At 53.1% G+C, this 19,285-nt stretch overlaps 8 protein-coding genes across 8 annotated transcripts; 4 read left to right on the top strand and 4 right to left on the bottom strand.

The window, feature by feature from the left end:
• Nucleotides 1-1,471: 1,471 nt before the first annotated feature.
• On the bottom strand, nucleotides 1,472-3,210 carry J4E87_003071 (uncharacterized protein; the record flags this gene model as incomplete). Its single annotated transcript, XM_049374704.1, has 6 exons — nucleotides 1,472-2,205; nucleotides 2,254-2,353; nucleotides 2,407-2,802; nucleotides 2,849-2,909; nucleotides 2,961-3,119; nucleotides 3,167-3,210. The coding sequence occupies 6 exons, from the start codon at nucleotides 3,208-3,210 to the stop codon at nucleotides 1,472-1,474; spliced, it is 1,494 nt and encodes a 497-aa protein (XP_049235695.1).
• Nucleotides 3,211-4,458: 1,248 nt separating this feature from the next.
• Nucleotides 4,459-5,449, top strand: J4E87_003070 (uncharacterized protein; the record flags this gene model as incomplete). Its single annotated transcript, XM_049374703.1, has 8 exons — nucleotides 4,459-4,508; nucleotides 4,590-4,640; nucleotides 4,693-4,710; nucleotides 4,765-4,781; nucleotides 4,832-4,846; nucleotides 4,899-5,020; nucleotides 5,071-5,287; nucleotides 5,337-5,449. 8 exons carry the CDS (start codon nucleotides 4,459-4,461, stop codon nucleotides 5,447-5,449), a joined length of 603 nt encoding a protein of 200 aa, XP_049235694.1.
• A 601-nt stretch (nucleotides 5,450-6,050) lies between these two features.
• J4E87_003069 (uncharacterized protein) lies at nucleotides 6,051-6,949 on the bottom strand (the record flags this gene model as incomplete). Its single annotated transcript, XM_049374702.1, has 2 exons — nucleotides 6,051-6,645; nucleotides 6,849-6,949. The coding sequence occupies 2 exons, from the start codon at nucleotides 6,947-6,949 to the stop codon at nucleotides 6,051-6,053; spliced, it is 696 nt and encodes a 231-aa protein (XP_049235693.1).
• Nucleotides 6,950-8,038: 1,089 nt separating this feature from the next.
• Nucleotides 8,039-8,558, top strand: CRP6 (40S ribosomal protein S27; the record flags this gene model as incomplete). The annotated part of the gene is made up of 4 exons (XM_049374701.1): nucleotides 8,039-8,041; nucleotides 8,205-8,242; nucleotides 8,297-8,443; nucleotides 8,498-8,558. 4 exons carry the CDS (start codon nucleotides 8,039-8,041, stop codon nucleotides 8,556-8,558), a joined length of 249 nt encoding a protein of 82 aa, XP_049235692.1.
• Nucleotides 8,559-9,077: 519 nt separating this feature from the next.
• Nucleotides 9,078-10,845, top strand: J4E87_003067 (uncharacterized protein; the record flags this gene model as incomplete). The annotated part of the gene is made up of 4 exons (XM_049374700.1): nucleotides 9,078-9,086; nucleotides 9,319-9,458; nucleotides 9,480-9,918; nucleotides 10,039-10,845. 4 exons carry the CDS (start codon nucleotides 9,078-9,080, stop codon nucleotides 10,843-10,845), a joined length of 1,395 nt encoding a protein of 464 aa, XP_049235691.1.
• Nucleotides 10,846-11,562: 717 nt separating this feature from the next.
• RPS9 (40S ribosomal protein S9) lies at nucleotides 11,563-12,346 on the bottom strand (the record flags this gene model as incomplete). Its single annotated transcript, XM_049374699.1, has 4 exons — nucleotides 11,563-11,743; nucleotides 11,796-12,029; nucleotides 12,105-12,203; nucleotides 12,279-12,346. 4 exons carry the CDS (start codon nucleotides 12,344-12,346, stop codon nucleotides 11,563-11,565), a joined length of 582 nt encoding a protein of 193 aa, XP_049235690.1.
• A 215-nt stretch (nucleotides 12,347-12,561) lies between these two features.
• On the top strand, nucleotides 12,562-13,225 carry RPL21A (60S ribosomal protein L21A; the record flags this gene model as incomplete). The annotated part of the gene is made up of 3 exons (XM_049374698.1): nucleotides 12,562-12,602; nucleotides 12,726-12,820; nucleotides 12,879-13,225. 3 exons carry the CDS (start codon nucleotides 12,562-12,564, stop codon nucleotides 13,223-13,225), a joined length of 483 nt encoding a protein of 160 aa, XP_049235689.1.
• A 1,688-nt stretch (nucleotides 13,226-14,913) lies between these two features.
• J4E87_003064 (uncharacterized protein) lies at nucleotides 14,914-16,370 on the bottom strand (the record flags this gene model as incomplete). The annotated part of the gene is made up of 3 exons (XM_049374697.1): nucleotides 14,914-15,687; nucleotides 15,749-15,938; nucleotides 16,003-16,370. The coding sequence occupies 3 exons, from the start codon at nucleotides 16,368-16,370 to the stop codon at nucleotides 14,914-14,916; spliced, it is 1,332 nt and encodes a 443-aa protein (XP_049235688.1).
• Between the last annotated feature and the right edge of the window lie 2,915 nt (nucleotides 16,371-19,285).

Here is a 19,285-nt window from a genome sequence, read left to right as displayed (position 1 = left end):
TTCGCCGGCGAGCTGCTGGCGAGGGCAGCAGCGTCTTTAGTAGGTGCAGAGGCCGGCGGCGGAGGGCTGGAGGCTGTGGTCGTTGCTGTGATACTCACGGGCGTCCAGGGGCACACGCCAATATATGGGAGAGACAGGAGGGGATCTTCGCGCGTGCCAGTGCAATTGAAGCTGCCAGGCACCAAAACAGTCTGCAACACTCTGGTCCAGCCGCTCTGAAACGGCCAATTTCAGTTGCACCGGATACCTGCGAGGGGAGACATGGCAGGGCGCGAGGGTGTACAAGAGGAATGCCACTCCACATAATCAGCGCCAGGGAGCATCGCGCAAAAGCAAGTACTATGAGATGCTCGACAGAGGCCTGCTACATGCTCCAAGACGACCCGGCTAGGCTTGCCCACCAACACCGGGGTGTGATATCGATTTCCGCTCCCACTAGTCTTCATGGGTTAGCATCTGGAGATTGAAGTGCACTCTTGATGCTCCGTCACATCAAACATGGAATCGCCGAGCAAAGAGCCGCGGAAGAATCAGAGTCACGAGACAGCGGGCATGACGACATGGGACCTCTCGCCAGGCGTAGCAAGCCCTCGAGCAGCGCCGCCAACCGGAACAATTGCAAGCCCAGGGCTGGCGTTGCATGCGTCGACGAGCAGAGGCTGTATCACGTCGTCGAGTGCACTCAACACAGCAGCATCGAGGCACCCATGGCGTCGAGCAACATGCCAAGACGACCCTCTGGCGTATTGTTGCAGTGGCCGCCTGCATGGCATGATTCGCTCTGCCGCTCCGTGGCTGGTGGCGCTTCTGCGACAGAAAAAACAAGTGCCCGCACACCCGAGATAAACTCTTGTCAAGTTACCGATCCCACGCCGCGTGCGAGTCAGGGCAGACACGGCGTGGGCGCTCCCATTAGCTGAGAGGCTCGCTTGCAACCCCCTCTTCGTCTGTGCCCGCTTCCCCGGCGCGCAGTGCCATGGCTGGGAAACCCGCCTGTGATGCGTATGTGTACGAGTGCAGTGAAGCTTCAGATCACCATGCGTCACATCGATAGTCGATTCACGGCTCATAGGCATCGAGATGGCGAGGCGTTAGTTGGCGGCAGGCTACCGCCATGACCGCGCGATCGGGACCTTGGCTGGTGGCCGTGAGAAAACGAGGCCATGTTACATACAGACGACTTCGCACCGCTGCTGACCTGTGGGTAATTGCACTCGATTGCGTGACCGAACATGTCCGTTGCCCGCCTACTATGTTGAGTCGCGTACCGCTCATGTGCACGGGAACTCTTGCCCGGTGCTACCCGACGAACCAACCCACATCTCCCTCTTGAGCAACCTGACCGCATGTCTCAATTATTTCAGGTCAGAAACGCCTCGGTGACGGTACTGTGCAACTCCCACTCTCCGTGCCCTGCCCGGAAACCCAGTTACAGGTCGTCTTGTGGACCGCGCGCGACCGATGCTGCAAGTCATCCTTTGCTCACTACCCCCGGGAGGCGTCCTGGACCCTTGCCTTTGCCTCGACCAGACTTGCCCCCCATCGAGCTTGAGTTCCAGCCGCTCATGCCTTGGGGCCCGCCACCACCAGGCGTGAACTGCGAACCGCTCTCGTCCGACTTGAAACCTTCGCCCTCGTTCAGCACCGTCTGCCATAAGGCTCCGATGGCGCTGCTCCACTCCTTCATCGCTTGCACCCTGTCCATGTCTGTGCTACTCTCAATCTCCACCGTTCCGTTCTGCTGGTTGATCTTGCCGCGCAACCGCTTGTCAACGATCAAGAAGCCTACGATTTCCTGCACTTCGGCAAGTGAGATCTTGAGCTGCTTCGAGATAAAAGCCAGTGTGAAGCGGGTGTAGGGTGCGACAAGCTTGACGACCGCCTTGGTGCGCACATTACGCGTAACTTCGTCAATGTTCTCGGCGATGAACGGATCTTGCAGCAAATCCTGGTTGTTCTGCAGGATCTTCTCATAGCCGTGAATGTCCTCTAGCTGATAGGCGTTGACTAGATCCGTCATAGTGGAGATGCGCGGGTCATTCTGGTAGGGCTTGGTCTCCTGCGAATCAAACGGATTGATGTCTGAACCCGATAGCATGGTCGCGAGAACCAGGTACTTCAGGACCTGTATCCGTTGGAGCGATCCCGCCTCGTCGTAGTTCTTGAAACTCTCGAAGAAGTCACTCTGCGCGCCTTTCCAGTTCTCTGCGATTGGTTAGTACTGAGTCCATGTCTTCGGCAGATACTGCTTGCCTTCGCTCATGTGCATCTTGCCACCACATTCACGGATGATGCCCATAATCTTGGGATGCGGAACTGCGGACTTAACCTTGAGCGCTCGCTGGTATAGTGCCTGTCTTAATGTTAGAGATAATGCAGGTAAATCTCAATGCAGATGGGCCTTACCTTTAGCCGCTTGTTGTTCCTGGTCTCGGCATACATGAGAATTTCCAACGAGTAGACTTCCAATGAATATGTGCCTTTGCTCGGGTCATCTGTTCCATCCTCCCTCTGACAGGCCTTGTGTAACTCTCGGAGCTTCTCCGTAAGCTGACGGTAGTCTTTCCTATCCAACCATAGCCTCGCCAGCTTGATGTTTGTCTTTAGCCAGAGCCGCTCGTTGTTGGTGCTCTGGAAGATGTCGAGGGTGAGGGCGTAAAAGTTCTCCATGCAGCGATATGCGTCGGCGTCTTCTGCGGCCTTTTCTATAAAGTCGAGCATGTTGTTAATGGACTTCTCCGAGTAATTACGCGTGACGGCCGACTTGACGTATGTAAGAAGCTCCTTGTAGTGTTCGACAGCCTGTACATGTCAGCTAGAGGTCTTGCTCGGGTATGACCATGGCTACCTTGTCGTAGCGGGCAAGCTTGAACTCGAGCTTGATTGCCTGCTTCAGCCCTTTGAAGCCCCTATGCGTTCGTCAGCATACATTCATTCCCCCAAATCTGCATATTTCCTACCAGTCCGACTTCTCTTCTTCTAGCGCGGGCATCCCCAGGAATTCGTCTATGGCTGCCTCGGGGTCGTCGGCCTTTAGCTGCTTCGCATTGTAGTATTTGTTCTCGATGTCGACGTCGCCGCTCTGCTCGTCATCGTCGTCCTCGTACTCGAAGTCGTACCTACAGCTTGTTAGAGGGGAAATTGCCTGCATGTCATGGCGACTTACTCCTCCTCGCCGGAGTCTTGCATGAAGTCGTCATCGTCAGACATGGTTGTGGCGTGGGTGATGGTTTGGTTGAACCACACTCGTATTCTCAAGTTGGAGTGATACGCGTGCGTTTTGCTATTAATCCGGTGGATAGAGGTATTTGCGGTGTGGAGTTGTCTGGAGCTCTCGCGACTTGTTTGCCTACGTGAGGCGGCGGTAGGTGCCTGCGGAAGAGCCCCACTTTCGCGGGGCTAAGCTCCCAGACGCAGCCAGCTGCAGTATCCTTGCCATGCATCGCAACATTCACTCCATTCTCTCTGAAGGAATGTATCAGGCGGTCTTGAGGCTGCGCGTTCGCCATCCCTATCAACATTGCACAAGTACGTCATTACAATTTGTGCCTGCGATCAATTTGGTTCCTACAGCAATCGGCTCCAGCTCCAAGCCATTTCCCGGCTCCTCCATCTCATCTCCCGGCGCACTGACGCAATGATGAATCTAACACTCCGACATTTGAGTAAATCTCCGGTTGTGAACATGAACAGTTATGAGGCCTCAAAGTCGCACAGAATCTGGATGAGGCTGTGCAATATTCGAGCATAGTGGCGTGCAGTAGGCCTGGGACTGAGGCATTAGACAGCATATGCTAAGTTCGCGACCTTCTTTTTTCGGTCCGGCTTCCAGCTGTGGAGAAGGCTCAGACCCCGGGCATTCTTATCCCAGAATCCCAGATCCCTTCTCAACCACTCGCCGTCACTAGCAGATCCCTTAACTCGGTTCACGGTCCTGGCCGTCATGTTAGTCTCATCGATCAATTCTTCCTTGCTGCCTGTGCACCGAGGTTCTGTCGCTGGCACTTGCTCGCGGCCGTTTCCCCAGGAACACTAACAAGTTTGACAGCTCTCTAAGATGACTTTGGGCGAATAATTGTTTGGCTCAGCCGGCAAACCCATCGCCCCGCGTCCGTGGTGCTTGCTAAATGGATAGCGTCAAAGCCGTGGAGTGGTCGCGGAGGTGAGCAGTGCCAATCGACCTTTCGGGCTTAGTCTTAGCGACGTGTGGATCTTCAACTCCATCCATCCATCGCTTGCATCTCCAGCCCAGCATCTGGATCCCCCCCGGCTTCCCTCTTACCTCACACATCCTTATCATCATCCGCTACCAGTCTCCGGTGCGACTCTCGCTCTCGTCCTCACCACATCCGCTGCCACGACCGCGACCGTCGTCCTTTGTTGCACCAACGCGCGCGCGCCTCTCGTCCCTGAGCCGACGACACGACCCAATCGCCGACTCTCCTTCCGACCTTCACGATGCCCATGTGCGGTGGAACAAAGTCTGTGCAGCGCAAGCTGGTGCTTCTGTACGTCTGCTAAATGCGGGGATGCCTCTTTGTTTGGGCGACCGAGGCGTGATGCGACGGAATAAGCTAACGTACTTCCAGCGGTGACGGTGCATGCGGCAAGACCTCATTACTTAATGTCTTCACAAGAGGGTATGTAACATCGCTATCGTGCTATCTCCGCAGCTTGCTGACTTTGTGGTAGCTACTTTCCAACAGTATAGTGAGTATTGTACCTGGTATTGAGATACGAATCAGGCTAATGAAGCCCTCTCAGCGAGCCAACAGTATTCGGTAAGGGCGCGCCTCACACTATCTATTCGTGTCGCTAACAACTACTACAGAGAACTATGTACACGGTTTGTGCGCCTATCTGCAAGTTCTACAAACACGATTGACACGGTGCGACAGACATCTACATCGACAACACACACGTTGAGCTCAGCTTATGGGACACCGCCGGGCAAGAAGAATTTGATAGGCTACGATCATTGAGCTACGATGACACGCACGCGATCATGCTCTGCTTTTCGGTACGGTCATCCGACATTATTCTGTTCAACTCGCAACTCACACGGCACAGGTCGACTCACCAGACTCGCTCGAGAACGTAGAAACGAAATGGGTCGGTGAAATAGCAGAGAACTGCCCCGGCGTTAAGCTCGTTCTAGTGGCACTCAAGTGTGACCTGCGGAAGAAGGAGGACGACGACGCCGACGACCAGCAGCCCGAGAAGCCATGCATCGACTACAACGAGGGTCTGCGCGTAGCGGAGAAGATCAAGGCACTGCGGTACCTGGGTAAGCCAAACCACGTCTCGGAACCATGGCAGATATCTAACGGGTGTAGAATGTTCCGCTATGAAGAATAGAGGTGTGAACGAAGCGTTTACCGAAGCCGCCCGCGTCGCCTTGCAAGTCAAGACCAGCAAAGACAAGAGCGGCGGTTGCACAATCCTCTAGGCCAATACAACACTCCCGCCATTGATTCCGACCGCATCCCACCCTAAACTACTCGGCCAAATCGAACGCTACTTCATCTCTGGATAGACGCGCACCATCCCACACTTCTCGTGATCGCACCACCGCCTTCATATTCGCATCGTTAACATCCTTCGTATCTTCATCCATTGCTAGTTCTATGCTTCTCAGGAAAAGGTGGCAAACTGTTTGGTGCTGGTCCAAGTCCGGTTGGAAAGGACGCATACTCAGGACGGGAGTGCGCATTGGCGAGTAGTGCTCCCTGCATAGACCTTCCCCTTGATCCCTTTTATACGCTTCAACGCTTTTATACTTTTATTGTACATGTTTGCTCCAGTCCAGCTTCGGCGCTGACTTTCTTCACTTCTTTCTTTGGTTTGGCGGGGTCTACATGCGTTTGCGCCCCCGGTAGCGAGAGCTTCTCGAACAGATGAGCTGAGTTGACTGCACTTTCAGGGCGAGTTGGATGTCACTTTGGATAGAACACAATCAACAGCTCATGCTCTTCACATCATGCTATCGTGGAACCTAAGTGATGCTGTGCCCGTTGAAAGATGTACTCCTTTTATCGAATCTTAAGCTCCTAAGAAGCCATAACATCGCCCTCCTCCGCTGGAATTTCCGCCACCTTCTTAACCACCTTCGCCGGCTGTCCCATGACGACACAGAAATCCGGAACATCCTTTGTCACCACGCTCATAGCCCCTACTGTGACTCCCCTGCCAATCGTAACTCCAGGTAGGATAACCACATTCCCCCCAATCCAGCAGTCATCACCAATCACAACCGGTTTTCCATACTCGATATTGTCCCGTCGCGACTGCACCTCGATCTCATGCGTCGCCGCAAAAATCGACACATTAGGCCCGAACATGCACCGGTTCCCTATGGTAACAAGCGAGCAATCCAGAATAGTCAGGTTGAAGTTTGCGTAGAAACGTTTGCCTAGGGAAATGTTGCAGCCATAGTCGATGTTGAAAGGGGGCTCAATGAATATCTCATCGTCAGCCACATGGCCGATGATCTGTTTGAGCATCTTCAGGCGCTCTGCGGCGAGGATGTCAAAACCCTTGCTTTCATCGGTTGTGGCGGGGTCGGGGAACCATGTGTTGTATTTGTGGGCGAAGGCGCGGGCTTTGAAGCGGGCGGCGTTTAGGGACGGGGTGAAGGCGTTGTAGCTGGGGTTGTGTCAGTATCCTACGGTATGAAAACATTTGCCTGCAGTCTACATGAAGATAATGCTAGATAGAGGAACATGTAGCGTTGATGTAGGCTTCACGATATCTGGGTTTCCCCTTCAATAGTGTGCATGTTTACTTCTTAAAGAGAAGGCAGTGATGTAGTTTGAACTCATTGCAGACAGTAGAATGTGTATACATACAGCATACCAGAGATCATCTTCTCGTACTCCTCGTCCCAGGGCACATGGTTGAGCTTCTTCGCCTTCTCTATCTCCTGCGTGTTCTTCTGCTGCGCGGCCATGTTGAGATACAAATCGCCGGTGAACTGGATGGATTGTTTATTCTTTCACTCTTTGTTGTTTCCTCCTCGTACTTATATGCAGCCGCAGTCTATACGACGTACGACGAGCTTGGAAATGACGCTAAGTGGGGTAAAAGGGAAGTCACCCCAGATGCAATGGGGCAATACCTCGCACTTTAGCGCTCAGTCGAGTCAACTTCAGCTAGACCAAATGACCACACAGAGAGTCTACGATTGCTGCTCTCACATTCCCGGTCAAAAGCAGAGTGCTCCACAGATTCGGCGGCACGACTTCTGACCAGTCAGAGCTCTCCCGAACTTTTGCCTTGGGAAGCTCACTCGTGTCGTGTGCTTGGATGCATCATACCTGCGAATCGGTCCGATTGGGACATGTTCGTTTACTTCTAGTTTTGAAGATGCACTTTGCTGTGCAATCAGAGGTGAAGCAATGAGTGTGGTGTAGCGGCATGCAGTCCAGTTGCAATTGTTCACTTGATTTCGACGTTGTAAATCGAAAAGGTCCCGAACAAAAGGCTTGTCAGCAATTAGCTGCTTCGCTATACTTCAGGACGAGCAGCCAAGAGTACACGGGTGGCTTGAGTATGTGTCGCAGTTTGCAGCATACACAGTATTAATCTTAACAAGTGGATAGCCTCGATGGAAATGTATACATCTACTCTTATACACTCTTTGTATAAAGCATCACGAAATGTAGCCACCCCTAGTGGCGGTCTGCTCATGTTTAGTTCACGTGGGCATCTTGCCGCTCTGGAGCGAGCTTTCGTCATAGACTGGACAACACGCAGCACAACAACACAAACGTTCCGTATTGCAGTCAAAGAACAACAGCGTTAGGAAAAAGACTAAAATGTTGCAAAGCATTGTGAAACTATGTTGATCCGGGGAAGAGATCCTGTGGAATTCGCAGCACGGGCCGCCAAGATCCACTAGCGCAGCTCGCTTGGTGCACAATGGTCGATTTTGTCAACCAGCAACCCCCCCTTCTACTACGTGACTTTCGCGCCCGAATCATCGACAAGCCATCAACGACAATCAACCAAACCAAAAGACTCTCCATAAATCGTCAGAATGGTGAGTTCGAGTTCCCGAGGGTCTGGACGGCCGCGCGAGAGGATTCTGAGCAGGCACACGAGACGCCCGGAGTTTGCCACAGCATCTTCAATTCGCAACCTCTCGCCGCCTCGCCCTGCGCAAAATTTATCTCAATGAGGACTTTGGACTAACAGCATCCTAGGTTCTCGCAGTTGACCTCCTCAACCCCTCCCCGGCCGCGTACGCATACATTCCCGCCCTTTCGCCCCCGACTTGCGACTAACAAGCGTGTAGTGAGGCCCGCAAGCACAAGCTCAAGACCCTCGTGCCCGCTCCCCGCTCCTTCTTCATGGACGTCAAGTGCCCCGGATGCTTCACCATCACCACCGTCTTCTCGCACGCCAACACAGTCGTCGTCTGCCAGGGCTGCTCGCAGGTCCTGTAAGTTTGGGACAAATGGATATGGGTACAGGGCATGGGCTAACGCATTCACAGGTGCCAGCCAACTGGTGGCAAGGCGCGGTTGACCGAGGGCTGCTCTTTCCGAAGGAAGTAGACGATTCGTCGATGTGATGACAGCGGGGATTGATGGGTTACGATGACGACTATCATGGCTTAGGGGTGTAGATCTCATTGGCGCCGATCGACTCGACCGCAGGATAGAAGAGGGATCTTTCGACTCGAGTCAATGCAAAAGTCACAAAAACGGGAGTTCCGGATATCTCAGCGCTGATGGACCACCCTTTTCCTCGAATCTATTTCCTTTTGTTCGGCATGGTCTTTCAGCTTTCATGTACATGCATGTGGGAGGAGAGATAGCATTTCAGAGCCTTTGGATCAGTCGTCCGAGGTGAGGACCGGCTTGCAATCGAGGATACCTACGCATGCTAGCGGTCCTTTGTAAATCAAGCGTCAATTCCTCACACTCGTTTCGCACACAAAGAAGTGATCCAACATTGTCTTGTGAATAACATGCATACGCCGGTTTTATGTTTATGTGGTGTACACTGACTTGATCAAGTTCCGTCTACACCGAACACCAGGTTGTATACGGGTACTGTACCACCCGCGTGGAATGGAAACGGTCACAACCTACTAGTATCGCAAAGAGATGTGCTTCTTACCTAGAAAAGAAGGACATCATTCTTGGCAGAATGATTCTGCTCTCCAAGTGGGGAAGCATGGCCGAGACCCCTACCCAGTTCATAGCACCTTCCCTACAAGCAGCCACATGACGAGCAAAACGCCGACCTCCGCCAACTTCAAGATTCCTACATAATAGGCGTCGATACAGCCACCTTTATCTCAAAGACCAGGAGGCAACGCCGCTGCAGAACCGTTCGCCTAAAGTGCTTATTTCAATTAACGATTGGACACGAGTCGAGAACAAGCCACCCCACGTCATCGTCAATACTTCCACTCGCCCTCTCGTTCGCTCGCGCATCCGCGGCTCACGGTTCGACAGCCACTAAAATAGATCAGTGGACAATCACAAGATCAATAAACAAACATTTGCAAGCGCGTCGTTCAAAATGTCCACCTCATCCACAGCAGGCGCGGGAGCTCCAACCAACCCCCACCCCATCCCTCTGACGGAATCCGAAGTTTTGATCCGCGGTTTCCTCGCCGCCAACCCGGATCTTTGCGACGACAAATCGAACCCCATCGAGATAATGACGGATCGCTTTACGAACCAGGAATGGAAAACGCAGATTGATCAGACAGTTAAAAATGTCATCAAAGAGGTGGAAAGTGGAGAGAGGGCGAGGAAGGTTTACGAAGGCCCGCGGATGAGGAATGGAGATGAGGCGCTGAAGGAGTTGGCTAAGACGGTGGATCACACGGTACTCAAGTTGGACGCGACGACAAAGACGATCGATGGGCTTTGCGCTGAGGCCAGGACGGAGAACTTCAAGGTATGTGCTTCTGCAGTTGTGGTGGTGTTTCTTCGGGATGAGGCACAGTCGCACCCTTAGCTGGGACACGTGCTACATCTCACCGCTCCCGAGAAAAACCCAAGCTGACAAGATTCTCAGTCTGTCTGTGTTCGCCTGAACTATGTCCAACGCTGTGTTTCCAACCTCAAAGGCACCGATGTGCTCGTAGCCTGCGTTGTAGGCTTCCACGAAGGAACCCAAGACACGTACTACAAGCTGCGAGAAGCACGTGCCGCAGTAGCAGCAGGCGCGAGGGAACTTGATGTCGTCCTCAACTATTCCCTCCTCACCAAGCACAACCGACCGGCTTCTCCACCGTTAGAGCGTGCTCGTGACTCAGCCATCGACAGCATCACCGCTGCCAACACGGCCAAGAATGCTGGAAGCAGCAACGCCAGCGACTTTAGTGAGGAAGACGCGGACGATATCCCAGACTACAGCGCCATTTACAGAGAACTTGCTAGCATAAGAAGCCTCTGCCCTGCTCCCACAACACTCAAACTCATCCTCGAAACTTCGCAACTAAACTCCGCGCAAATCCTTGCTGCATCTCATCTTGCCGCTGCTGCTAGCTTCGACTTCATCAAGACATCCACTGGCTTCAACGGACCGGGCGCTAACCTGCCCAACGTGCAGCTCATGGTCGCCGCGGCAGAATACCTCGCATCGGCCAAAATAGGCAAGAAGAAGATGGAGGTCAAGGCGAGTGGTGGAGTCAGGGACTTGGACACGGCAGTCAAGATGCTGGAGGCTGGCGCGACGAGGCTGGGAACTAGTTCTGGGTTGTGGATTATGCAGGAGGCGAGGGCCAAGGTGGGCGAGGAGAGGGTTGCGGCTGGGCTGTCGTTGGAGGGGAAGAGACCTAGCCCGCAGACGCGGTTGTATACCGATGACTCCGAGTACTAGGATTATGCAGTAGGGAAGAGCATATCGAGACATTGTGATCGAAAGCTGGTGTTGTGAGAACGTATTGATACCTGTCGATTGCTTGAGTTGTAACGTGTGCATGTGGTAGGGCCAAGATACGGGAGGTATTAGGCTCATCAATAGTTTGATGCAAAATGCAGCGAGCTGATCAAACGTTATGCAGCTTGGGTTCGTCAACGACTTAGCCACAGGGCAGCCATCGTTGCAAGAGCGTCAGTCAGACCACCTCATACAAGAAAATAACTAAACAGGTCGGGAGCCTACATTAACGTCAGGCCACCTACTTTGCATGTTTTTATCTTGATGTAGGCTCCACGGTGTCCGGATTTTGCCATGAATGAGGTGAGACTGTCACCTCATACAAGAAAGAACTGAGTAGGCCTGCAGCCTACAATAGGACAACAACAAGCAAATGACAAGACGTAGCATCGATGTAGGCAGCAGGGTGTTGTTGGTTCCTACAAACCGTACGTGGGCAAGCATCATTTACGTGTTTACGGGCATTGTAAGTGAACTAAGACAGACGATGGCAGTTGAAAATTTTTGGGCAGTGTCTACGTGAAGTATATGTAGATCATCCACCAGCCGAGACCCACAAGGGATATAGTGCTTTCCAGGACAGGATGACTATCAAAGAGATTCATCCCATCGTGCCTAACGCCTGTCGTCCATGAATCATTCCTTTTGGCGTCAAGTCTACTCCTCGTCCTCCTCGCCGGCGTCCTCGTCACCACCCTTCTCGGCGGCCTTGGCCTTCTTCCTCCTGACACGGCCAGGGCGGCCGCCACCGAATGGCGAGGTCAGAGCGAAGTCGATGTGCTTCTGGGAGTCGAGGCGGACCATGAAGGAGGGGACGTTGACGATCTGCTTGCCGACACTGTGATACTGTTAGTCGCGCGCTTCTTGAGCGAATGCGGGCGGATGCATACCGGATGTGGCGCTGGCGGATCAGGACACGAGCGTGGTGGATGGACTTGGCGAGGCCGAGCTTGTAGACGCAGGTCTGGAGACGGCGCTCCAAGAAGTCCTCAATCTTGAGGGCCAAGACGTAATCGAGCTTCATGCGGGACTCGTCAAGGACACCGACACGCACGAGACGGCGGATGAGAGCGTTACCCTCGAAGAGACGCTTGGGGTCCTTCTCGTCAAGAGTAAGAAGCGAACTGCGAGATGTTAGCGAATTCGCATCTCGCAGACTGCGCATCAATTGCGCGCAGACGGGAACAATGAGCACTCACCGAGCGGCACGACGGATCTTGGACAGAGTCAACTGGACACGCCAGACCTCGCGCTTGTTGCGGAGACCATACTCGCCGACGAGCTTGAGCTCAGTATCCCTAACCCAACATTAACTTGTGTCCCAGACATAAGCGGAGCACGCTCTCGCTCAGTGGCCATGGGGTTGCACATACAGACGAGCGGACTCGAAAGGACGACGGGGGACGCTGTACGTCTTGGAGTAGGATCGGGGAGGCGCCATTGTGGTTGTCGATGGTTGAGTCTGCGATAGAGAACGACAAAAAGATGGTCAATATTCGGTGTTTGCGTAGCGAGAGCGCATGTGGGTCTTTGCCAAGAGCACCCGATTGGTCGAATGCGCGGACCACCGCACACTGCCTCGTTTCTGCCAAATTCAAGCACTCCGCCATCAACAACAGCTCAGCTACTAACCACCAGCCCAACTTCAAACACACAATGGGTCACGCAGCCGGTCTCCGCGCGGGTACGCGCTATGCGTAAGTTGGAATGATTGCGACTCTCCCCATGCGACCGAAGGACCAGACCGCAGTACCAGACCGCAGTCTGAACCAAAGGCGCACTCTATTCATTCATTCGGACGATTGCTGACGCTGCGACAGTTTCTCTCGCGATTTCAAAAAGAAGGGAATGATCCCGCTCTCGACCTACCTCAAGCAGTACAAGGTCGGTGATATCGTCGATGTCGTAGCCAACGGTACGAAACCCCAGGTCCACAGCGAAAGCGGTTGAAGCGGAGGACTTATGCAAAACAGGTGCCGTCCAGAAGGGTATGCCCTACAAGGTCTACCACGGCAAGACCGGTATCGTCTACAACGTCACCAAGTCCGCCGTCGGTGTCATCCTCCAGAAGCAAGTCGGCAACCGATACATGGAGAAGCGCATCAACGTCCGCATCGAGCACGTCCGCCACTCCCGCTCACGAGAGGACTTCCTCAAGCGCGTCAAGCTCAACTTCGCCAAGCAACAAAAGGCCAAGGAGACTGGCGAGCCCCAACAGATGAAGCGCCAGCCCGCACAGCCCCGCGCCGAGCACATTGTCAGCCTCAAGGAGCAGAAGCCGGAGAACATCACACCCGTACCTTACGAGACCTACATCTAGACGTGGACAGGTGGCTCCGGGTGGATTGGCTGGCAAAATGGGATACGGATGGTCAACGGCGTGGTTTCTCGGACTTCTCGATTATTCTCCTTCTGCACTTTCTTACGCATGGAAACCGGCGATGTCATGGTGCAGATACAGTGGTGTGCCAAAATGGCTTTGAGTGACCCCTCACGCCAATAAACATCATCCTCCAATCCCAGTACATGCAGTGTCTTGTGTTGAAGTGTGAAGTCCTCCCGCAACCATCGCCCAAGACGCTCCACCAACTTCTACTATTCGCAGTCTACAGTCAACATCAAACCAATCACGGAATGACTTGGGCGTGGACCTATGCGCTCGGTAGGGGGTAACGTCAATTACGAATAATGAACAAGTCTACGTTGCCTTAGCAGTTGTTTGAACGTTCGTTTTAGTAGGAATGTAGACTGCGGTACATCCGATCAGTTTCTTACCATGTTCCCAAAATCGTCGCCATGAAAGCTTACACCTGCAGCCAACGCCTGCCATTGCAATTCCTACCGAGTGCCAAAAGCGCGCCATGACATACTCTTCCAGTCCGGCCTTCTCTACATGCGACATCTCATCAAGCAGCATACTGTTCAGAGTTCCAGCGATTGCGATCGCCACCATGAACCACGCGTACTACCATACCTTAACCCTGTACGTCTAAACGATGAATGGTTCGTGTTATGTAAGATAAGCGATGAGTATGTTTTCTCACGCTCGCTTGATGCAACCCTTTGTTTTGTCGGCTGCAGTACCCGGACCACTGCAAACACGTCCAAGGCATACTCTGCTCCACCCCACCCCGATCAAGGATGAAACTGAAAATAGGTCTGTAGAATACGTTAGTGCTGAGACGAAAATAGCAAATTCTGAATGCAATACAGACCTTCGGGTCATTCACTGCTAGTACTAGCTGTAGGTAAATGTGCATTTTTTCCCTTCGATGGAGTGGCTCTCGAAAGCTTCTCTACGAAGCCGGCTCCAGCACCCTTCAAGTCGGCGTTCATTTCATGCAACATAGGAAGCACGCCCGTAATACGAATGATATGAGCTAAATGCAATCAATCTGGACCTCGGGACTGCTTAGCGTAACGCTGTCTTGGAATTCGGTGAGCACTCCGTCGTTCGTCGGGATTACACTAGGCGTAAGGTTTCGCGAGGAGCCTCGCACCGCACTCCGAGTGTCTACTAAGAACTTCGCAAGGTTACTACTTTCGATAACGTGAAACGTGGAACGGATGTTGGATTGACCGGTCACATTTTTACTCCGAATGTATGCGTATGTACTTTCGCGTGAACACTAGGTGGTAGAACATGGGGGACGATATGTATTGTTCTATACAGTACTGCGCTTTTATATGATGCTAATACACTAACACATCGTGGTGTGGTAGACTAGAATCGGACAGTGTACGTTTGAAATTGTAGTTGTTTTGTATTCGGGTATCTCAATGCTACCTCTTGGTAGACAGTGTAGTGCAACATAGCTTGGAAACAAAGGAAACAGGAAGTCGCGCCAGTCCAACGCCTACGCTTTTCGTGCTGAACAAACGATAGTGTACAAGTAGTATCGAGTCAAGGTAGGGACAACGGGGTCGGTGTGTAGTGCAGTTGTTTCTGCGAGCAACGGGCGTGGTCACTTGGAGGAGGACCAGGCCAAGGGTGAAAGTATACCCGTCTCATGACGGCCTTCGACTGTATTCATCATTCCAGTCTTTCGACCGTGGCCTTCCTGCTTCGAACTCTTTGTCGTCAGTAGTCTCCACCTGCACACTTGTTTCGGTGACAATACTGATGCCGTGCCCTGTGGGCGTGTTTTTGATTATCGAATCTTGTGATCCTGCTCGTGTTGGACTATCGTCCTCGTGTAGCGTGTCTTCGAGTCGTGACCGCGTTGTGTAACTGCGCCCGCGGCGGTGGTCCACTATTCGTGACAGCCTGTTGCTGCCACCTACTATGGTGACGGTGCGGGCAGTGGATGTGAGGGGTTCTTTGTTGCTCATGGAATGTAGGCCGTAATGATTGTCGTCGCCTGGTCGTGCTGCGTTCGTGAGGGTCGCAGTGACAGTTCTGTTGTAGTGCCCTGTGCTCAAGTCTCCGGAGACTAGAACCCGCCGTGTCAAGGTGTACAAGAGCGCATCGATCCAGCCGCACGATGTGAGAAGCGAGCCAGCCACGACGTAGAAGAGTTCTGGCATTTGATGACCGGTCATCGCTACCATGCGACCCACCGCTATGGGCAATGTGAGGAGGACGTATACGAAAGGGTACATGACCATGAACTTGGTCGCGCGCGTGAGCTTGCTAGTATCGTTCGCGATGATGCTCCGGATGCGACCGCGGAGGTGGAAGAAGACATGGGCGTAGATGATGATTGTTCCGAACTCTACGATGAAGATCCACAAGTAGTGTAGCCAAAGCCTTTCTTCTTGGTAGTTGTGGGAAACCCAGCACTACTGATAGTCAGTCCAAATAGTTCCTGGGTACACGGAAGTCGGAGAGGGATAGGCTTACCCATCCTGCAGCACGAGCGAAGTATCGCTCCTGGTAGAGCGCCGGTCCAAGCACCGTGAGAAACAATGCAAAGGCCCAAATCGAGAGGATTGACACCACAAACCAAAAGTATGGCATTTTGTATCCCTTGACCACGCCCAACCAGGTGTGTATCGCGATTGCGAGGACGAAGAAACCGCTCGCGACATCTCTGAACACGGGTATACAGAGTCAGTGTCTATATCACAGACATATCGGATGGGGATAATGCTTACCCAATTTGCAGGAACCAGGCCTGCAGGAAACATGCGCCAGTGGGTGCCGCGATCTTGTTTAGTCGGAGCCAATGGAAGGATATCGAGAAGGCGATTGATTGTTGCAGATCTGCGATTAAGAGGTTGTAGATGAGGATAACGTATTGGTTGTATCCGACATATTGTCTGTAGTGTCTCCGCCACGATATCATTCGTTGAGTGATGAATCCGAGCAAGGCCGTAACTGATAATAAACTCATCATGGCGAATATGCCAAGGGGAATGAGCCCCGCCTTGTACACGGGCTTGAGCGGATCCATGCTGTCCAAGGTTGGGTCGTACGGCTTGTTGATAGAACGGCCTTCCAGGGCAGAGGTTATAATGGCCATGTCGTAGGGCGCCATGGTTGCAACAGATCGTCGTATGCGAGTTGAAGCGGCCCGATAAGATGATCGGACGTAGTTCTGTTCTCAGCTCATCAAGAGACCATGGCCGGCAAGCAACAAATCGTCGAATCGCGCCTGCAACGAAGCAATTTCGGTCTCGTGCTCTGTAAGATCCAGTGACCGCCCCAAGATTTGTCGAGCACCAATAAGCAGGCTACTGTGTGACAGGACGTTGTCGAACGGTCAGATAGGTTAAGTAGGTCAGGTGGGATGTGGCTTGGCTTTGTTGTATGCACAAAGGAGGAGTCAACACTAAAGGTATTCTCCGCGAGAAAGATCCACAGCCTAGGGCATGTGCGAAGGATATAGGAAATAATGTCAATAGATGCCAACAACTAGTCTGGGTGGAGCAGTGTGCCCTGATATGGACCGAACACATGAAAGGAAGGAGATCGTCCAACTGACTTCTTTACCGGGCCAAACGGAAATGCAGGTGCCCCAGACGCGGCATGTTGGACGGCGTGGACGGGTCCTAGACGATCGCTAAGCTTCTCAGCACGCTACAGTTGCAGGGTTGATGAGAGTAAGTTTGACATGGGCCATTGCGTCCAGGGAGCTTCCGTCCCCTGTCAATCAGCGAGTGTATTGCCAGCCGAGCGGACGCCCAATATTGGCTTCAGGTGCCCCTCTGATACAGGGAGACGACTCGAGAGACATGTCGTACTCGGGCCCGCCGGGCGACTCCACTGCTTGAGCGTAGACAGGCTGGGTGCTCCTTGTCAGAGACGAGTAAGCTTCGCTGTGCAGATACCAAAATGTTGTCGCGTGTGAGTTTCAAGCGGCAAAGGACGGAAAAGAACAACAACAATGCGCCGCCACCACGTGGAGCACGCCCCTGTTCTGCCTCCGAATGGTCTTCAGGGTCAGCGATGCCTGCGAAGAGGCCGAATGCGACAAAGATTTGCAGTGCCACAAAGCGGTGCCATCCGCGGTCTCGCCGCGCTGATGCGTATTCACATAGTTTTGCGCAATTTGTTGCGTGAACGCCATGGTTGGTCTTTGATGAGGCGTTTGCCTCTGCCAACTGCGCCGCAGCTTGTGCGGTCCGGATTCCTTTTCGACGAGTCGTCCAACCTCCGCTGAGTCGAATGTGACATTGGCGTCTGCTTTTGCCGTGCTCAGTTGCGGGGGAGGGTCTGGCTGGGCAATTAGGCGACTGTGGAGGATGCGATGCCAGGCACACTACCACTAACCGTTTGCGGTCTAGGCGGCTCTTAGCCAGGGGGTTGATTGTTGGAGAATTGTTCACCCCTTGGCATTCGTTGCGCGGCCCGAACTGGCATATCTCTTCGCGCTGCCGGTGGGTTCATTTGACACACCGTTATTCAAAATGCGTTCGCTGAGCCCACGAGTCGCGCGGATGCTGACTGCCGCCTCTAGATTACCACCGGGCAGCAACTACCGTGGTTCGTACCATCACGGACGACGGGAGACATGAGAACTGCTTGCGCCATCCCGAATACCAGGCTTGCAGGCCGAGGCGGTCGAAGCGCTGAGTTGCGTCCGCATGCATACTCGTCCGCAATCAAAACTTGCAGTTCTGACGCGCCAGAATGTACCGCCCTGTTGGTCAGAAAAGCAAGCGTGCTGTTACGTGGACCGTCTTGACGCGTTCCAGAAGTTTCCGGCGTTATGCTGCGCCACGGAACGATCATCTATTGTTGGAGGACGATAGACAGGTTCATACATGTCCTACTCGATCGCCACGTGCAATTGTTTTGCGGTAGTGAAACAGCGTTCCTGCAGGAAGCTCGTACGCATGAGAACCGCTACCCGGGTGCAGAGTAGCTCCGTCATCATCGTATGAGTGGCGTATGTAGTCTACAGCTGATGCATTCTACTTCCACTACCAAGGCGTCTAAATGTTGAGGACGGCAGGGCTCCATAGTTGGACGGGTTCTCGGGATGCTATGCAGCGTGTCTGGGTACTTACAACAGGGTCTGCAAAGGTACTAACAGTGTCAATTCATAGTACCCCAGACTTGGCTTCTCCGTACCAAGGAAACGCATGACGGTAGAGAGCGTACTTGGACACACGACCGAGTTCCACTCTCTACCCGCGCTCGATGCAGCCCTGGAGATGGCCCGTAGGACCGGTACCATTTAATATAAGCAGCGTCGAGACCACCTGGGCGAGGAGCCTTGAGGTAGACGGGACGTACCAGCAGGACTTGAGTTTACCCCGCAAGCCGAACAACGGCGGGGCCGTCTACCTCTTTGGACCTAGTACATCGTGGAACGATGAGCGATACCTGGAAATCTGCAACACATCCCGTCTGGCACACCAATCGCGCCGACATAAAGGCTATATCAATGGCAATTATAGTTTGTGAAGCGACTCCGCGCCCGTCGCCGAACAGGACCGCGGCTTCGATACGCGAACGGAAGAGCTGACTGCGTTGAACTGTCAGCAAATCTTGAAACCTTGGAACCTTGGAAGGGATGCGAAGAGCCTTCACACGACAATTTGAATCCTCCGTTTGATCATAGGTGTGGCCTGGTAGAGATTGGTGAGCCGAAGAAGTTCCAGCCTCCAACAGGTAGCACAACATTAGCCGGTCAGCCAATCTTTCCTTGAAGGATCTCTCGTATCTGCAAGCCACCTTGAAGACAGCAAGATACAACGGCCATGGCTCAAGATCTGGCATGGCGCCAAGTGGCCTGCTTATAGCCGTGATGCACCCAGATATGAGGACAGTGTAAGAAACCGTGTCGCTTAGGCGTCGTTTACTAATCGTTAACATTTACACATACTGCCGAGCAGCAGACCCGGTTGTCTGAATCCCCTAAATCTGAAAGTGTTAGACGGACGTCTGCTACCTGTCCGGACTCGTAGGAAACGAACACAAGAGGTGCGC

Source organism: Alternaria ethzedia (genome assembly GCF_023757985.1).
Source record: "Alternaria ethzedia strain BMP 0044 chromosome Unknown scaffold_5, whole genome shotgun sequence".
In the NCBI taxonomy this organism is placed as follows: Eukaryota; Fungi; Ascomycota; class Dothideomycetes; order Pleosporales; family Pleosporaceae; genus Alternaria; species Alternaria ethzedia.
The sequence above is the reverse complement of the archived record's forward strand: the minus strand, read 5'-3'. Positions and strand labels throughout refer to the sequence as shown.